Below are 15,820 nucleotides of genomic sequence, written 5' to 3' on the forward strand. Positions count from 1 at the left end.
ATATGGATATGTCAATAATTAGCAACATTGATTTTTATACATTATTTTTTGTGCGGTGTCAAATACTCACTCTGCACAAAATGCGCCTTTCAAAATAAAAAAAAAAGAATATAAAAAATAATTTAAAAAATCATACATTATCATTTTCTACTTTCATTAATTAATTTTCATTACCAACATAAGTCCAAATTATTGATATCAAATATTCATTAATTTTCAGAATTTTAACCCTATAATTGTCGGTTTTCGTCAGTATGCCATTATGTTTTAAATGGGAAAAATATTAACATTATTTTCAATATAATACATGCTAAGTATTTTCTTTTTATTATCACAGCCAAATATATGTCAATAATTAGCAGCAACATTGATTTTTAATACATTATATTTTGTGCAATTTAAAATACTCACCCTCATTCTGCTCTATACACAAAATGTGCTTTTCAAAATCAGGCTTTAAAAAATGTTATACATTAATATGATATTCTACTTTCATGTTGTTATTTGTTGTTTTTGGATGAACACAGCCTGGGATATGTCAATGACTTGCAGCAACATTGATTGTGACAGTGCATTGCAATGCAATAGCATTTTCTCCATATGCTAAATGTGGTTAAAATGACATAATCAGATAAAAAATAGTAAAAATTACAAATTCTAAGGCAAAAGCCCAGAATGACATCTGGAAATAATACAATGCATGTTTTTAGCAAGAAATTAATCAAAAGTACAAAAAAACCTATAAATTTGATTTAAAAAAAAAAAAAGAAAAGGTAAAAACCAAAAGTAAAATAACAATATTTGTGTGTGTGACAATTTTCCCTAACTTTTTCAAAAATATTTTCTAAACCTATTAACTCTCTGCGAAGAAATCAACCCAATTTGCTCAGCGTCCAAAGATTTATACACTTATGAAAGACGACTGAATGCAGCCCAATAAAAGCGATGTCAGTCCAGGTTTCAAAGGGTTAAATACTGTTAAAAGGCAGTTAGTGATCATCAGCACCTGTAATGTTTGTGTTAAAACACATGAGGGCAGTGTGGACAAACTAAAGGCAGAAACATTTTGCTTCAGTTTAACTTTGTGGAGCTGGTTGACCGCGTCTGCAGTATCAAATCCTCATGAAGAAGTCACTTTAAGTGCATTTCAACACATCAACAAAGTGAATGAAAGAGTTTTGTGAGGCAGAACTGATGCATCCAACTCTTTGACAGGGGTATGTGAGCTTTCAGCCAACAACTGGGACAACTGGGACAACTGGGAGGTGGTGATTCACTCAGGTTGAAGCCAGCGACTCCGTCCAGCCCCCCCCCCAGGCTGCACTCACTGCAGTATTTGTTCTGCAGGAAGACGACTTTAACGGGACCTCATCGTCTCAGGCCTCTAAAGCCAAAACACAGCTGAACTTTGGTATCTTGTTGGTTAACCCTTTGAAAACTGAGCAGTTTTAGCTTAATATCTTTCAAAAACATGGGAAGAATGCAATGAGCAGTTAAAGATGAAATTTCCCAAGAATGTGCAAGAAATTAGTTTCAAGTACAAGAAATTTTGCTGATACAAACAAAATCTAAAAAATATGAACAAGACAGTAAATTAAATAAACATAAAATAATATGCTTAAAATTCTATTTTCGAACAAATTTAATAATTTCTTTATTTTCTAGACATTTTTCCATAGCTTTTGACAAAAATCATTTTCTAAATCTACTAACTTGTGAAACATTTACCAAGTTGCTCATTGCCCTTTTCCCCATGTGTCTAATATTAAACGCACATATTTGCTCAGGGTTCAGAGGTTTAAATATTTGTGAAAGGCATCTGAAAGCAACATAAAAAAGTGATGTGGCGTCAGGTTTCAAAGGGTTAAAGGCTGCTGAGGAGGAGGTGAACTGTTATAATCACAGACTAAAAACAAAAGAGGTACAAGTGTTGTATCCATTTATTGGATGTTGGCGTACAGTTTGTGGATCTGCGGCTGGAAGAGAGTTTTGAGCTCGGCCCTCTTGGCCTTCAGAGTCGGAGTTAACAGACCGTTCTCGATGGTGAACTGCTCTGGGTGCAGGTACACGTCTTTCACCTGCGTCACGGAGGAAGAGGAGGAGGAAAAGTGCAGATGGTTAAAAGTCTGAATCTGTTCAAGATGCAAACTGAATAAAAAGCCTGACTTTGTTTAGAAGTTGATGCATCCAGTTTAAACTCAGTCTGCTGCAGTAATGTAATTTGGGGGATTTCTGGTCGGTTATTAGAGGAAATGAGTCGAGTGTCTGAAATCTGCATGATCTTGATCAAAAACTGCCCATTTTAACCACCAGAGGGTGAACTAAGCCAGATTTAGTGAAATGTGTAGCAGCAGAGCTGTTAACCTCCCAAAGTAGTTGATACTCTTTAAATTTATATTTTCAAAAAAGGAATATAGATAAAATAAAAATCAGTTCTAAGAGAGCAGAAATTTGCAGAACACCATGTTCAGAAAAAAAGGTAAAATGCCTCATGAATTTCTTCAAAATGCGAGGATTTTCTACCCTGACGTTACTGTAAATGAACATAGTAATTTGGTCTAACACGTGGCTCCCTGTGATTGACCCAAATAAAACAACTGTTACCTGCTCGAAGGACTTGAGTCCTGCTTCTTTGCCCAGTTTGATCATGTCTGAGAGAATTGCTTTCTTTACTTCCTGAAAACAAAAAAGGTGAACTGTTAGAATCATTTCATTTTTTTTTTTTTAAAAAAAACACCTACTTTTGATATTTAATTTGTTTTGCAGGCATCATGTTTTATGAGTTTTACAGCAAGCGTGCAAGACGACTCCAGCTGGCCTCTGTCAGTGTCAATGACTGTGTTTACTGCAGATACTCTTTGCTGGTGCTCAGGTAGCAAAGTAAGCTTGGAGTGACACTAAATTACATCATTTCTGTCCAATTTGTTTGTTTTGTACAATTAAGGAACGGGAATACGGGAGAGGAGGAAAGCATTACTGTGTTTTTGCAGAGTTCTTCAACGGAGCCATGGCACCCAAGATTCTTTGCAAAACCTGGCAGGATGTCGGGGTCAGGGACCACGATGGCGATCAGGCAGGACTACAGACAGGAGACACCGGTTTGATTATCAGACTGAGTGTGTTTGTAATGACCGTTAATATGAACAGACTGAAGATGCTGACTTCACCTGCAGACTGTCTCCATGTACAAATACTTGGGCCACAGGTCCACTGCGTACGTACACATTCTCAATCTTCTCCGGTGCGATGTACTCGCCCTGAGCCAGCTTGAAGATGTTCTTCTTACGGTCGATAATCTTCAGAACTCCACTCTTTACAAAACAGTCACATAGGAGATATTCACAAAACGGTCACATAGGAGATATTAACAAAACGGTCACATAGGTTGATATTGCCTATGTGACTATTTTGTGAATATCTCCTCACAGTCACATAGGAGACATTCACAATACGTAACATAGAGGATATTCACAAAACGGTCACAGGAGATATTCACAAAACAGTCACATAGGTAGATATCAACTATGTGACTGTTCTATGAATATTGTCTATGTGACTATTTTGTGAATATCTCCTTACAGTCACATAGGAGACATTCACAATATAACATAGGAAATATTCACAAAACAATCACATAGGAGATATTCACAAAACGATCATAGGAGATATTCACAAAAAAGTCACATAGGTGGATATCGCCTTTGTGACTGTTCTATGAATATTGTCTATGTGACTATTTTGTGAATATCTCCTCACAGTCACATAGGAGACATTCACAATACGTAACATAGGAGATATTCACAAAACTGTCACAGGAGATATTCACAAAAAACACATCACATAGGTTGATATTGCCTATGTGACTATTTTGTGAATATCTCCTTACAGTCACATAGGAGACATTTACAAAACAATCACATAGGTGGATATCGCCTATGTGACTGTTTTGTGAATATCTCCTTGCAGTCACATAGGATTCATTCATTCACATATTCACAAAACAGACAGGAGATAAGTCCCAAGAAAGTCACAGGAAATATTTACGAAATAGTTGCATTGGGAGATATTCATAATAGTCACGTAAAAGATATTTATACAGACACATAGGAGATATTCATCAAATAGTCACATAGGCAATATTAATAAAAGTCACATAGGAGATATTCCTGAAACAGTCATAGGAGTAGATGTTCATCAAACAGTGACATAGGAGATAGACACAACAGTCACAAATGAGTGGCTCTCTAAACAGTTACATAAAAGATATTAACAAAAGTCACATAGGAGATATTTCATGAAACAGTCACATAAAAGATTTGTACATAACAGTCACATAAGAGAATTGTCACATAAAAGATATTCACAAAAAAATCACATAAGAGATCCGAAAAGTTACATAGACATTCACAAAACAGTCATATAGGAGAGACTAACCAGTTTCTAAAGCCTTTTTCAGTTATGAAACTCTTTACTTTCACCTTAAATCCCCTTTTTCAAACACTGCATACACTCAGCCAACAAGACTGAAGGGCTTCATCCACAAACAGCATTCATCCGGTGCAGAAGAGCTTGTGGTTATTCAGTTGGTTCAATTACATGTAATGGAGAAAATAAAATTACCCCGGCATTTTTCTGTTATCTGGGTTTTGATTCTTACCGGAAGCCATTTTCCGATGTCTCCAGTGTGGAGCCAACCGTCTTCATCCAAAGCCTCTGCAGTCTTCTCCGGGTCTTTCAGGTATCCCTTGAAACACATTTCTACCCTTGATACACACCTTTAAAAAAAAAAAAAAAGATCACCCAAAAAAACAATGATACAATCATGTAATGTTTTATTTAAAACCTTCATAACTTTACTCATTCCTAAATCTTTTAAAAGGCAGCAAGTAAAATCTACAAGTCTCTGTTACTTTTACTGTTTAGAAATACTAGGAAACTAATCAGTGACACATTAAGTTAAATACAAGCTTTATGTTTTTTTAAGTTTATTTAAAAACAAAAAACTGTGTGATATGGTTGCCTCAAACAAAACATAACATAAAATAAATTATATTTCTCCATTTAATTACTGATAAAACCACTTTTTGCTGTCATTTGCTTTGCATTATTGGAGATGTAACTCACCAATTTGCTTTAATTCTTGCTCTTTAATTTTTCTCTGGCTGGGTAGAGGTATAATATTTTTATACCTCCACCTCAACTGTTTGGTTTCCGTCATCTTACCTCTCCTTCTCCGTTTGAGGCGAAGTAGTTCATTTCTTCAACATCCACCAACTTTACAATATTACAAGGCAGCGGTGCTCCAACATGTCCTGTTGGTAAAGATCAAGTAAAGTCAAACTTTCTTACGAAAAATACCACATTTCATTTGATCATATGCGTTGTTTGTCAAAACTGAAATTAATCTCAATTTTAAAATTTGTTGTCTTAGTATTTCAAGTAATTGGATTCAAAGTATTCCTATTTATCGAGCAGGTTTTACCCTCCGTATTATCATAGACAAGTGAGGTTGAACTTCACACCTGAGGTGGCGTCTCCTGGTGTGGTGAAGGTGCAGCCGGCTGTGCACTCTGTCTGACCGTACGCCTCAAAGATCTACAGTAAGAGTACCGACAACATCGGAGTTAGAGTCAGATTAGTGCAACCAGACAACAACACGACAACATGAACCGACTCCTTATTCTTACAGTCAAAACTATAAAATCCACAGATCCTGTGGAATTTCAAATAATGTTCATTTTTCCTACTTTATCTCCCTTTTCTTTCTGTAAATAATAATGTAAAATTGTAGATATTTTAATTTGGATATGTATTATCATTTCTCTATTTTTTTTAACATTTTTTTAAATAACATGTAACAAATATATAATTCAGATGTGATTCAAGGTCAGGTTAACATGACCTAACAACACATTTTTATGTCAAAACATCACCTTGATAAATGTTTATTACCTGGCAGCCCAGAGTCGCCCTGAGGAAGTTAAGCACAGAGGGAGAAATGGTGCTGCGCCCGTCACCATGACCCTCACCCGTCCACCCAGCGACTCCTACAGTCAAGACAAATAAATAAAAAGATTTTAAGCACATTTACATTCTTTTTCTATGACATTAATCTGCTGTTTTTTTAAAAAACAGAAGCAGTTCTGCACCTGCACTTTGTGGAAGATGAGTTTGTCCCAGATGCTGTTGTTCCTGATGATGCCCTCTTTCACCTCAGCAAATTTCCTGTCCACGGCAAAGTTCAGCAGCCATTTCTTGAAAGGCGATTTGGCTCCGCTCTGGACCTGGTGATGGGACGTTTGATTACGACATCTGGAATAAAAAACTGAGCTGATGTTTAAAGCAGAATGAGAGGAAAGAGGGGGTGTTGTGTCTGACACCAATCAGCGGTGGAGGAAGTATTCATACCTTTAACTTCAGTAAAAGTGCCAAACCACACTTAAAAAATACTCTAACAGGTAAAAGTCCTGGATTGAGTTAGTATATACTTAAAGTATATAAGTAATCACGAAAAATGCACCCTGTGAGTGTTAAAATATATATGATATCATTAGATTATTGTTGGTCATGCATTAATATAAAAGCAGGTTTTTAGTATTGTGCATGGTTGAGATGGATCTCTTAATTATTATTTTAATTATGGATTAATCTGCTTATTTTCTCCATTGACTGGTACAGAAATATTCAGAAAATATTGAGAAATGGTGTTACTTATTCTGAGTCCAAAGTTACACCTTCATTATGTTTGTTTTTTCCAACCAATTGTCCAAAAAAAGATTTAAAATAAAATTATTATAAATTAAAATTATGATAAAAATAAAAAAATAGTTTGTTTTGATAAAAATCTGCAAAACCTCAAACTGTGAAGATGGAATCATGAAAAAAAAAATTGCATGAAAAACTACTAAATTATCAAAATAGTGGCCAATTATTTTTCTGTCATTCAACTGATGGATTAATTGTTTCAGCTATACTTGTAATTAAATCCCTAACGACACATATTGCATAAGCTCTATGTTTGTTTAATATACAGAAATCTGAATTTGTAAAGTAACTTAAGCAGTCAAATATAGTAGTGTTTCAAAAAAGTAAAATATTTCCTTTTGAAATGCGGAAAAGAAAAATAGAAACAGAAAAGACAAGTACATCAAATTTTGTACTTAAATACAGTACTTGAGTAAATGTACTTAGTTACACTCAGCCCCTGCTTATCACTGACTTTGTCATAGACGCGGTTGAGAAGTCGAGGCACGACTGGAAAAATGGTGGGCTGCAGGGTTTTCATGTCATCCGGCAGCAGTCTGATGTCTCCCTGGAAGAATCCCACCTTTCCACCGGCACCGTACATCACCGTCTACAGCATCACGCACAAAAAGTTATCAGATCAAAGTCATTAAGTCTCATTCATAAATACAATCATCATAAACATGCTTTTATAATCGGAGACTCACCTGCACGACTCTCTCAAACATGTGTGCCAGAGGCAGGAATGAAATGCTGACATCCTGAGTGCATGGAACAACTGCCGCCTGCAGGCCGCACACAGGCCCCGTTAGCGACGCGTCAACAACACATGCTCTCAAAATAATTCACCAAAAATGACACTGAATGGTTATTAAACATACATCAAAGCTTTTGATGACACCTGCAGCGTCAGAGACCACGTTCTCATGAGTCAGCATCGCTCCCTTGGGGTTCCCTGAGAGAGAGACACCAAATATTTTAACCTTTCAATGTTTCAATTTTCATTTCACTTATGGAAGCCTGTTGCTGCCAACATGATGAAAAAAAACATCATGTACGTCATTATTTTGAGATAAGCAAATCATTTGAGAAAGTTTCTCATTCATTTGCAAGTCATTTTGCAATACCAAGTCATATTTTGGGGATACTACGTCATTATTTAGCAATACTAACTCGTTATTTTGCGATACTGAGTTCTTATTTTGCCATAGTCATTATTTAGCGATACTAAGTCATAATTTGGCCACGATCATTTTGCAATACTAAGTCTTTTTTGTAGTACGGTCTTTATTTTAAGATACTAAAATCATTTTGCAATACTAAGTCATTATTTGAAATACTTATTTTAAAATATCAACTCATTTTGAGAAAGTTTCTCACCATGTTGAGATACCAAGTCATTATTTTGCAATATTAAGTCATTATTTTGGAAATATGTCATTTTGAGGTGAAGTCATTATTGAGGGGACCAGACTTTAGGAAGAGAAACATAAATGTCTGTATAAATCACGGTAATTGTCCAAAAGTTGTTGAAATATTTCAGTCTGGACCATCCTTTACTTTACGTGGCTAAAAATTAACTCAACCAGGGCTGCTCTTGCTATTTATGAATATATCGATCATTTTGTGAGATCACATGTAATAAAACAGCATGGGGGTAAGGACTGTTATTAGTAATCAAACAACTTCCTTTTCTTTATGATTTATAAATGTAAACCCCGGCATTGATTACCTGTGGTGCCGCTGGTGAAGCAAACAATACTGAGGTCCTCTGGCTTTGGTGGCTGTTGGGGGACATTAAATCATCAGCACATTAGAGCAGCTGGTTACATCTCATGAAAATGGATCACATGAATACATCAGCATTAAACTTACAATTGGCTTCTGAAGATTACTTTTCCCCAAAGCCTGAAGAACAAAAAAAAAAAAAAAAACACCTTTTCAGTAACGTTCGTGCTTCCTTTTTAACAGTATTACTTGACCAGAACATCTGAAGTAAACACACGTAAAGACTCACTCGTGTGTTTAGCATGCATTACCTCCACATCCGGCATCGACACGATGTCCACTCCACATTTGGTTCCCCGCTCGACCAACTCAGAGCTGAATGAGTCCATGACGACGATGGTTTTGAGGACCGGAGTCTGGCCTTTCTCCCGGGTCTGCAGGAGTGTTTCTGCTTTGCTCTGATTGTCACAAATCACAGTGGAGATCTCCGCTGGAAGAAGAAAACGTATCACCAGTAAAACAGACAGTATAATAAAAGAAAAAGTTCCTAAAGTTCTGCTGGTATTATGCAGCAAACAGGTTTTGTTGTCAACATTGGTGTAAGATTCACAAGTAAAAAACTATATAATATGTAATGATGATTCTCTTTGTCTCATGATAAATTGTCCAGAAGTGATCACGTAATCAAAAGCAAAAGAGAGCACAGATTGAAGGAGCCGGTGTGGTGAATAAATGAGAGGAGATTAGAGCACCCTCGACGCAGATCTCTGTGGGGACCGATGACTTACTGGACTCTGGATTAGCGGCATTAAGAGAAGCTCCCAATTACCTCTGTCGATAATGAACACAAGAGCTTCAGGACCCAGGGTGTCGTACAGGGGGACCGCTACCATGGAGTAGGTGTAGCAGGCCAGTTCACTAATGATCCACTGCGAGTGGCCCACGTAACAGAGAGAAAGCATTAATGTCTGCTGTTCAAACAAACAAAAAAAACACAGCGATATCCCCTCGGCTGCGTCCACACTCACCTCAGGTCTGTTCTGAGCAAAGATGCCGACAAAGGTGTCCGAGTTCGGCTTCAGGCCCTTGTGAAGGAGCCCTGACCCCAGGTGCTCCGCTCTATCAGATACCTTTACACACAGGAAGTGGAGTAAAGGTCAGCTGCAGTTGAGTTTATGTTTACTGTGTTTTTTTTCCTGTGTTGCATGTTGTTTTACCTGTCTGTACTTCAGCCACTGGTACGGCCGTCCTGGTTTTCTGTAGCCGAGGCACGGTCCGTTACCTGCACATGACAGCATCAAACTACATCTTCTTCATTATTAACACTAACACTGAGAGCTAGAGAGGCCGCTGCACTGCTGCGTGCCGCCGTCCTCCCGCGCTCTGGCACCACATTTCCTTTTTGAGCCTGCATTGCTGCTGCTTTAAATAGGGACTTTTATCGTGATTTTAGTATTTTAATTTTATATTATATTCTATATTTAATATTCCACAGGGCACTTTGATACATTTTCTTGGTTTTTAAGATTTATGGATTTTTACTGTTTACATACTGCACTGCTCACACATCTAGTTATTCATTTACTTATTTAATAACCCAGTGTTTCTATTTATTATAATCATTAATTTTAAATTAATTATATTTTTTATATTATGGAGTGGAATGACAAAGAATCCTTGAGTCTTTCTGACTAATTTTAATTGATATAAAAAGCTCCACAGTACTAATTAGTAAGTTATAAAATATACTTACTAATTTATAAATATATAAAAAGTTTTTTATTTTTAAATAATATTACAGAAAGTGTTCATCACCTGAGACCTTCAGACCCCTCTGAAAGACCTCATAGATGGTCTTGGCGTCATCATGGTAATATGCAATCAGGTTGTTGTTGTCCTCAAGCAGCGCCGTCTTCCTCGCTCCATCCTGACGAAACGAATCAGAATCACTCTGAATAATCACGTCACTGATCAAACATCTTCATAAACATGCTCATCGATGATCTCTGTCACGCTCATATCACACAAGCCTGTAATTATTCATCTTTTAAACCTCACTGCATCTGGATCTTTTTCAACATAAGAAAATATTGCGAGTATGCGTTTCAGAAAACCACAAATACTTTTTATTTGTGCATTTCACACATATCATATCAATGTTTTGCTTTTTAGCCCCCAAAAGGTGGATTAATTTTAGAGACTTTCCTTTCTATAACCAACTGGTTGTAGAGCCCAGACCTGACCACATGTTTATCACAGCCTTTTTGTTTTTTTAGGGACTCTTGGCTGTATTTCCATCAGCTTTTTAAGTGAGTGACTGCATTTCTAGCTGCTGTAAAGCTCCAAGTGACCCACACTGTTTTTACAGCAGAGAAAGTGCCAAGAAATGTTTTTTTTTTTTTTTTTTTTTAAACCATGTAATGGGTATTTAAAGAAAAAAAATATCTGTTCTAATCATAACTAATTTTAGTGCCTAAATATAACCACACTTGAACCAAAACATTGTTAAATGTAAAGTTTCAATGTGCATTATGCCACAACATAACATGCAAATGTAACATGTCTGTGATTTGCAGAAACGTACAATGCCACCATTTTTTCTGGTGATTACTAATTTAAGGTGAAGTAAACTCAGCTTGGCACTCTTTACCTTGATGCCCAGAGTTTGGTTGTGGAGGTCGACGGGGCTCCGGAGGGGACTGGGTCGTGAATTGAGGTAAAACAAGGTAGCAGCTCCGAGGGCAAACAGGGAGATGATGGCCGGGGTCGAGAGAGGCGAGAACAGCAACTGCAGAAGGACGTCCATGGTGCAACGTCTGCCAGGACGCAGAAAAATCATTATTAGTGAGATTTATTCGTTTAGCACTTTGACATACAGCCAAGTTCAGTCTAAGACTATAAAATATTAAAGTTAAATGATCCTATTATGCAATTCGGAGTTCCTGCTCTTGATATCGCCTCCATAATAACTTGAGGTCAAAGTCAACATGACTTGAGCAACAGATATTGATAATCACTCAAGATAAAGTCAAACCCATGAAAGCTCAGAAAAACATTACAGTTGATACATACAGTGCATACAACAAAACAGTGTTTTAATCTCATATTCTGACAGTGTTACAAATGCAGCTTTTTTTCTTAATAAGCATGAGAAAAAAAGTGTTGTTTTTTTTTAATTTTCTTTTTATTATGACTGACTGGGTCATGTGTCCTAAATGTGAACTCCACTGAGGTTAATTATTTTATGAGAATACGCCAACAAGCTCGTTTTATGGCATTGTGTGGCTGTTATCAACATTTATAGCCAATGTATAAAAAAGAAAGTATAGGTTGATGCTAATTTTAAGTGTGAAACATCAATATAACAAAAATTGGTAACTCTCACATAGAGGCAATTTTTGTTTATTGCCACTTTGTAATATTTTTGATGTTTTCTTTCAATATCTGTTTCAATGGTTGTAAGAACATTTACTATACTAATGTACAGTTGTACTTCTACTGCATTTAATACAAACACAATAGCCTATATAATTAAATACAAAATATAAGTCATCTAACACATCATGATATATTGTCAACAGTTATGCTACACAGCAATATATAAAATATTTTAAATGAGTGTCACCTTTACCAGCTGTAACATTTAACAGATGGAACACATTTATGCATCAATAATTACAATCCAGTAATACAAATTATTTGGAAATGGGCCATTCTGATTAATAAGTAATTTTACTTTTGGAATTTAAATGCTGATTACTTTTGCATTTTTAAATGCAGGACTTTTACTTCTAACACAGCATTTCCAAAAATGGTAATTATGGAGATAGATTAGTGTCAATATTTTTGTAAACAGATCACCTTCCACACAAACATAAAAGATTTGTAAAGTCACACAAATATAAAATTAATTTTCAATAATTTTTTTTTAACTTGTGAATCGTCATTTTTGGAAAATTGAGATCATAAAAATCCTTGGATTCATAAATAAAAAACAAAGTTTCCAAATGCCTGTTGGAATGTAAATGTAAAGATCTTCACAAATTATTTTATTTGTAAATTAATGAAATTCATTCTTTTTTTCATCTGTAGAAATATCTGTGTATTTGAATATCTTCTTTATATTTGCAAAATACATTTTGTGAGTTTTCAAACCTTTTTTGTATTGTAACATGTTCTGCATTTACAGATTACACATTTGATAAGAACCTATTAATACAAACAATACTGACACTAATCTGTCACCATAGATATTGCACATTTAAATTAAGCAAATGACCAAAGTACTTTTCTGTTGCTGATTTTATTTTGTTTGTGACAATTTTGTTAGTACATTATTGATTATTTTTTTCAATGTTTAAGAGCGATGTCACTTATCTGATCCTCACTTTTGCAGAGACTTATCTTGCCTTGTTTTGAGAGAGAGTAAAAAATAATGAATACGCAGTTAGTCGCAAAACTTATGTCAACAATAATTAAAATGATTTCATATTATATATATATATGAATATTTTAACCACCGTACAGCACTCATTTGTCAAATGGTCAATTACTGGTTAATAAAAATGGACCCTTAAAAAACCAAACCTGTTGCTGTCCTCTCAGGTGATCCGCTCTGCAGGTGTGTGAGGGTGCACACAGCAGATCCTCTTCCTCTGCTCTGACGGGTGAAACACAGAGAGCAGGATCTCGTAAAAATCAGACACCTTTGAACCTTGGCCATCATCACTTCCACTGATAAAGAAACACCAGCACAGACATAAAAACTGCTCTGGGCTCATCGTGATATTAAAGGTGTGTGCTGGCAATTGTTTAAGCTACTTTATTTAAAAATCAACAGCTCTGCTAACCAATAAATGACTTTGATTCAAGTCTAAACCAATAAACTTTATCTGAGACAATGTCGCAGGAACGCCAAGATGCTGCAGCTGATTAAAGGTTGAGGCTCTTATCTGCTATTTATCGTGTTCAAAGTCCTCACGTTTCAACAACAAAACACCAAACCTGACAAATGTCTGTAAAAAGTATACTTAAAGAATGCAAAATTTCAATAATCACAGTCACACAGTGAATCATGTGAACACAACATTCACCGTACATCTATGATTCAGAGTTTCTTATTCCTCCACAGCTCTGAGTTCATACGGGAGTCAACACAGTCCGTGATCCTCCCTGATATCTCCGATGTGTTTGCAAAAACTGCTGCTTCAGTTTTATCTTTAGTCCAGAATTTACCTCAAGTTGATTACATTTTTAAAAAAAATGGTGGCAGATTTTCAACAGACCGTATGCACTTTGCCACTGAAGTTACCATGAAAATGTTTTAACTGACAGATGAATGAATATATTACCGCTCTAGTTATATATTCTTTTTGTGGGTGAAAAGTTCGACGCGTTTAACTGGGTAACAATTCGAAGGCAATTTGATTTTTTTTTTTTCAAGTTCAATAGCATGTTTATCTAGGTACAGTAGGAAGGCAGTTTTTTGGTTTTTAAGTTCAAAGACATGCTTATTATTTTACTTTTTAAGTTTGAAGGCAGTTTGAAGGCATGTTTAGCTAGCTAACAGTTCAAAGTTATTAATTTTTTTAAATTACAAAAAAAATGTTCTAGTTCGAAGGCATTTTTTGCTAACATACTATTCTTTATGCAGGTCAAGTATTACTTTAAGATTCCTCAGATATTACAGAAATGTATCCAGCCTAACATCATTGATATTGAACACTGATATGAAGAGAAACACGTGTCAGTGTAACAATGCAAACTACAGCCTCAAAAATGATCACACAGATTAATTAACCCCTAAAACACTTTCATCAAAACTAAACATTATAGTCATTTTGAAAAATAAAAACACTCAAATACATTTACTTTTGTTCAGGTCAGAAACTTGTTATCAGCTTGTGCAGTACGTTGTGTCTGTGTTCCCAAATGCTTCTCACTAAACCACAAAAGATAATCTGAAATTGCACCTTGCACACCTTGATCACAGATTCAAGTGAGGCAACATTTTCTGGACAGTAGCCACAGTAAGACATTACAAAATATCAGCAAATGCTCAAGTGTCTGTAACAGAAGCACAAGAAGTGAGGAGTCATCAAGGCAGCAAACTGACTGTAGCTAAAGTTCGCAAAAATTATCCACCATGAGCTAAAAGAAGACTGAAACAACAAAGGCACTCCGTATATTGATTTGGTTTACGGTGCATTTTCCTGCTCACAAATCTAACTCTTCATTTTGTGAGATTTATCTAAACAGACTCATAAATATGACTGAATCACAGATACATTGATTACGCATCTCCACTGCACGCTTTCACGTATTCACTCTGCAAACACAAAGCTGCCAACATGTCGTCTTGTGTGAATGATTTCTGCAGGACGGTGAGCTGAAGGTTCATTAGGATCATTAGAAGAAGCTTTGAGAGGTTACCTGGTGGGATTAGCAGAGGTGATTTGGGGCCAGGCTGAGCAGGAATCTCCTGGGAAGGAAACAAAAAAAAAGCAGCTGAAACCAGCAACACCACTAATGCACAATCTGCCCACCTGTGGTCATTAGCACCTTAAAGTGCACACAGGTGTGTGAACTCTGCCACCCAGCAAGGCTCAACCTGCCTCATCTGGTTTCTGCAGACAGCACTCCCAGGAGGGCTACAACACAGTTTTCACTGCTTTTTTGCTTTGTTTTAATTAAATTAGCCCATATTCTTTAAATAAACAGTCATTTTCCACTCTTTTGTGTGTGTTTGCATGCAGTTAAAGTGTTAAAGATAAGAGGGATTATGATGAACTTTGACTGACTTTATGAACGTGAACGATGACAGCATGTGGTACCTCTGAAGTTTACTGATTTATGGTTGATAAAATCTAATCAGTGATTAATCTCACCCAAATCTGTCATTATGATATCAGATAAACTGTGGCTGGAAGTAACAAAGTTCATTTACTATATTTACTATATTTTGACATACTTGTACTTGAGTATTTCAGTTTTAAACATCTTTATTCTTCTACTCCACTACATTTCAGAGGGAAATTATGTACTTTTTACTCGTCTCATACATTTATTTTATATTAATATTCGATTCTATTCTGTACAAATATATTCTATTTTGTTTCAATTATTTACTATTACTGTATTTATATTTTATATTTTTATATACACATGCTAGTACTTATTTCTACTTGCTATAATTCTCTATGCTGGCATCAGAACAACTGTAACAAACCACAGTTTCACCCTGTGGATCAATAAAGTATTTCTGATTCTGATTACATTTTAAATGCAGGGCTTGCAAGAGAGTATTTTCACATCAAAGTTTTGCTACTTTTACTTAAGAAAACAACTT

The 15,820-nt window shown here is 35.8% G+C and overlaps 1 protein-coding gene across 1 annotated transcript; it reads right to left on the reverse strand.

Annotated features, from left to right (window-relative positions):
• Positions 1–1,922: 1,922 nt before the first annotated feature.
• acsl5 (acyl-CoA synthetase long chain family member 5) lies at positions 1,923–14,996 on the reverse strand. Its single transcript, XM_042507538.1, is given in 24 exon segments — positions 1,923–2,078; positions 2,605–2,676; positions 2,978–3,079; positions 3,168–3,311; positions 4,658–4,750; positions 4,752–4,775; positions 5,224–5,312; positions 5,523–5,595; positions 5,953–5,999; positions 6,002–6,047; positions 6,150–6,284; positions 7,220–7,354; positions 7,452–7,529; positions 7,626–7,699; positions 8,477–8,528; positions 8,620–8,652; positions 8,784–8,962; positions 9,302–9,401; positions 9,501–9,602; positions 9,690–9,754; positions 10,288–10,399; positions 11,123–11,288; positions 13,060–13,132; positions 14,905–14,996. Coding segments are annotated over 22 exon segments (2,049 nt in total). The 5' UTR covers positions 11,279–11,288; positions 13,060–13,132; positions 14,905–14,996; the 3' UTR covers positions 1,923–1,940.
• Positions 14,997–15,820: the final 824 nt, after the last annotated feature.

Source organism: Plectropomus leopardus, chromosome 19 (genome assembly GCF_008729295.1).
Source record: "Plectropomus leopardus isolate mb chromosome 19, YSFRI_Pleo_2.0, whole genome shotgun sequence".
In the NCBI taxonomy this organism is placed as follows: Eukaryota; Metazoa; Chordata; class Actinopteri; order Perciformes; family Serranidae; genus Plectropomus; species Plectropomus leopardus.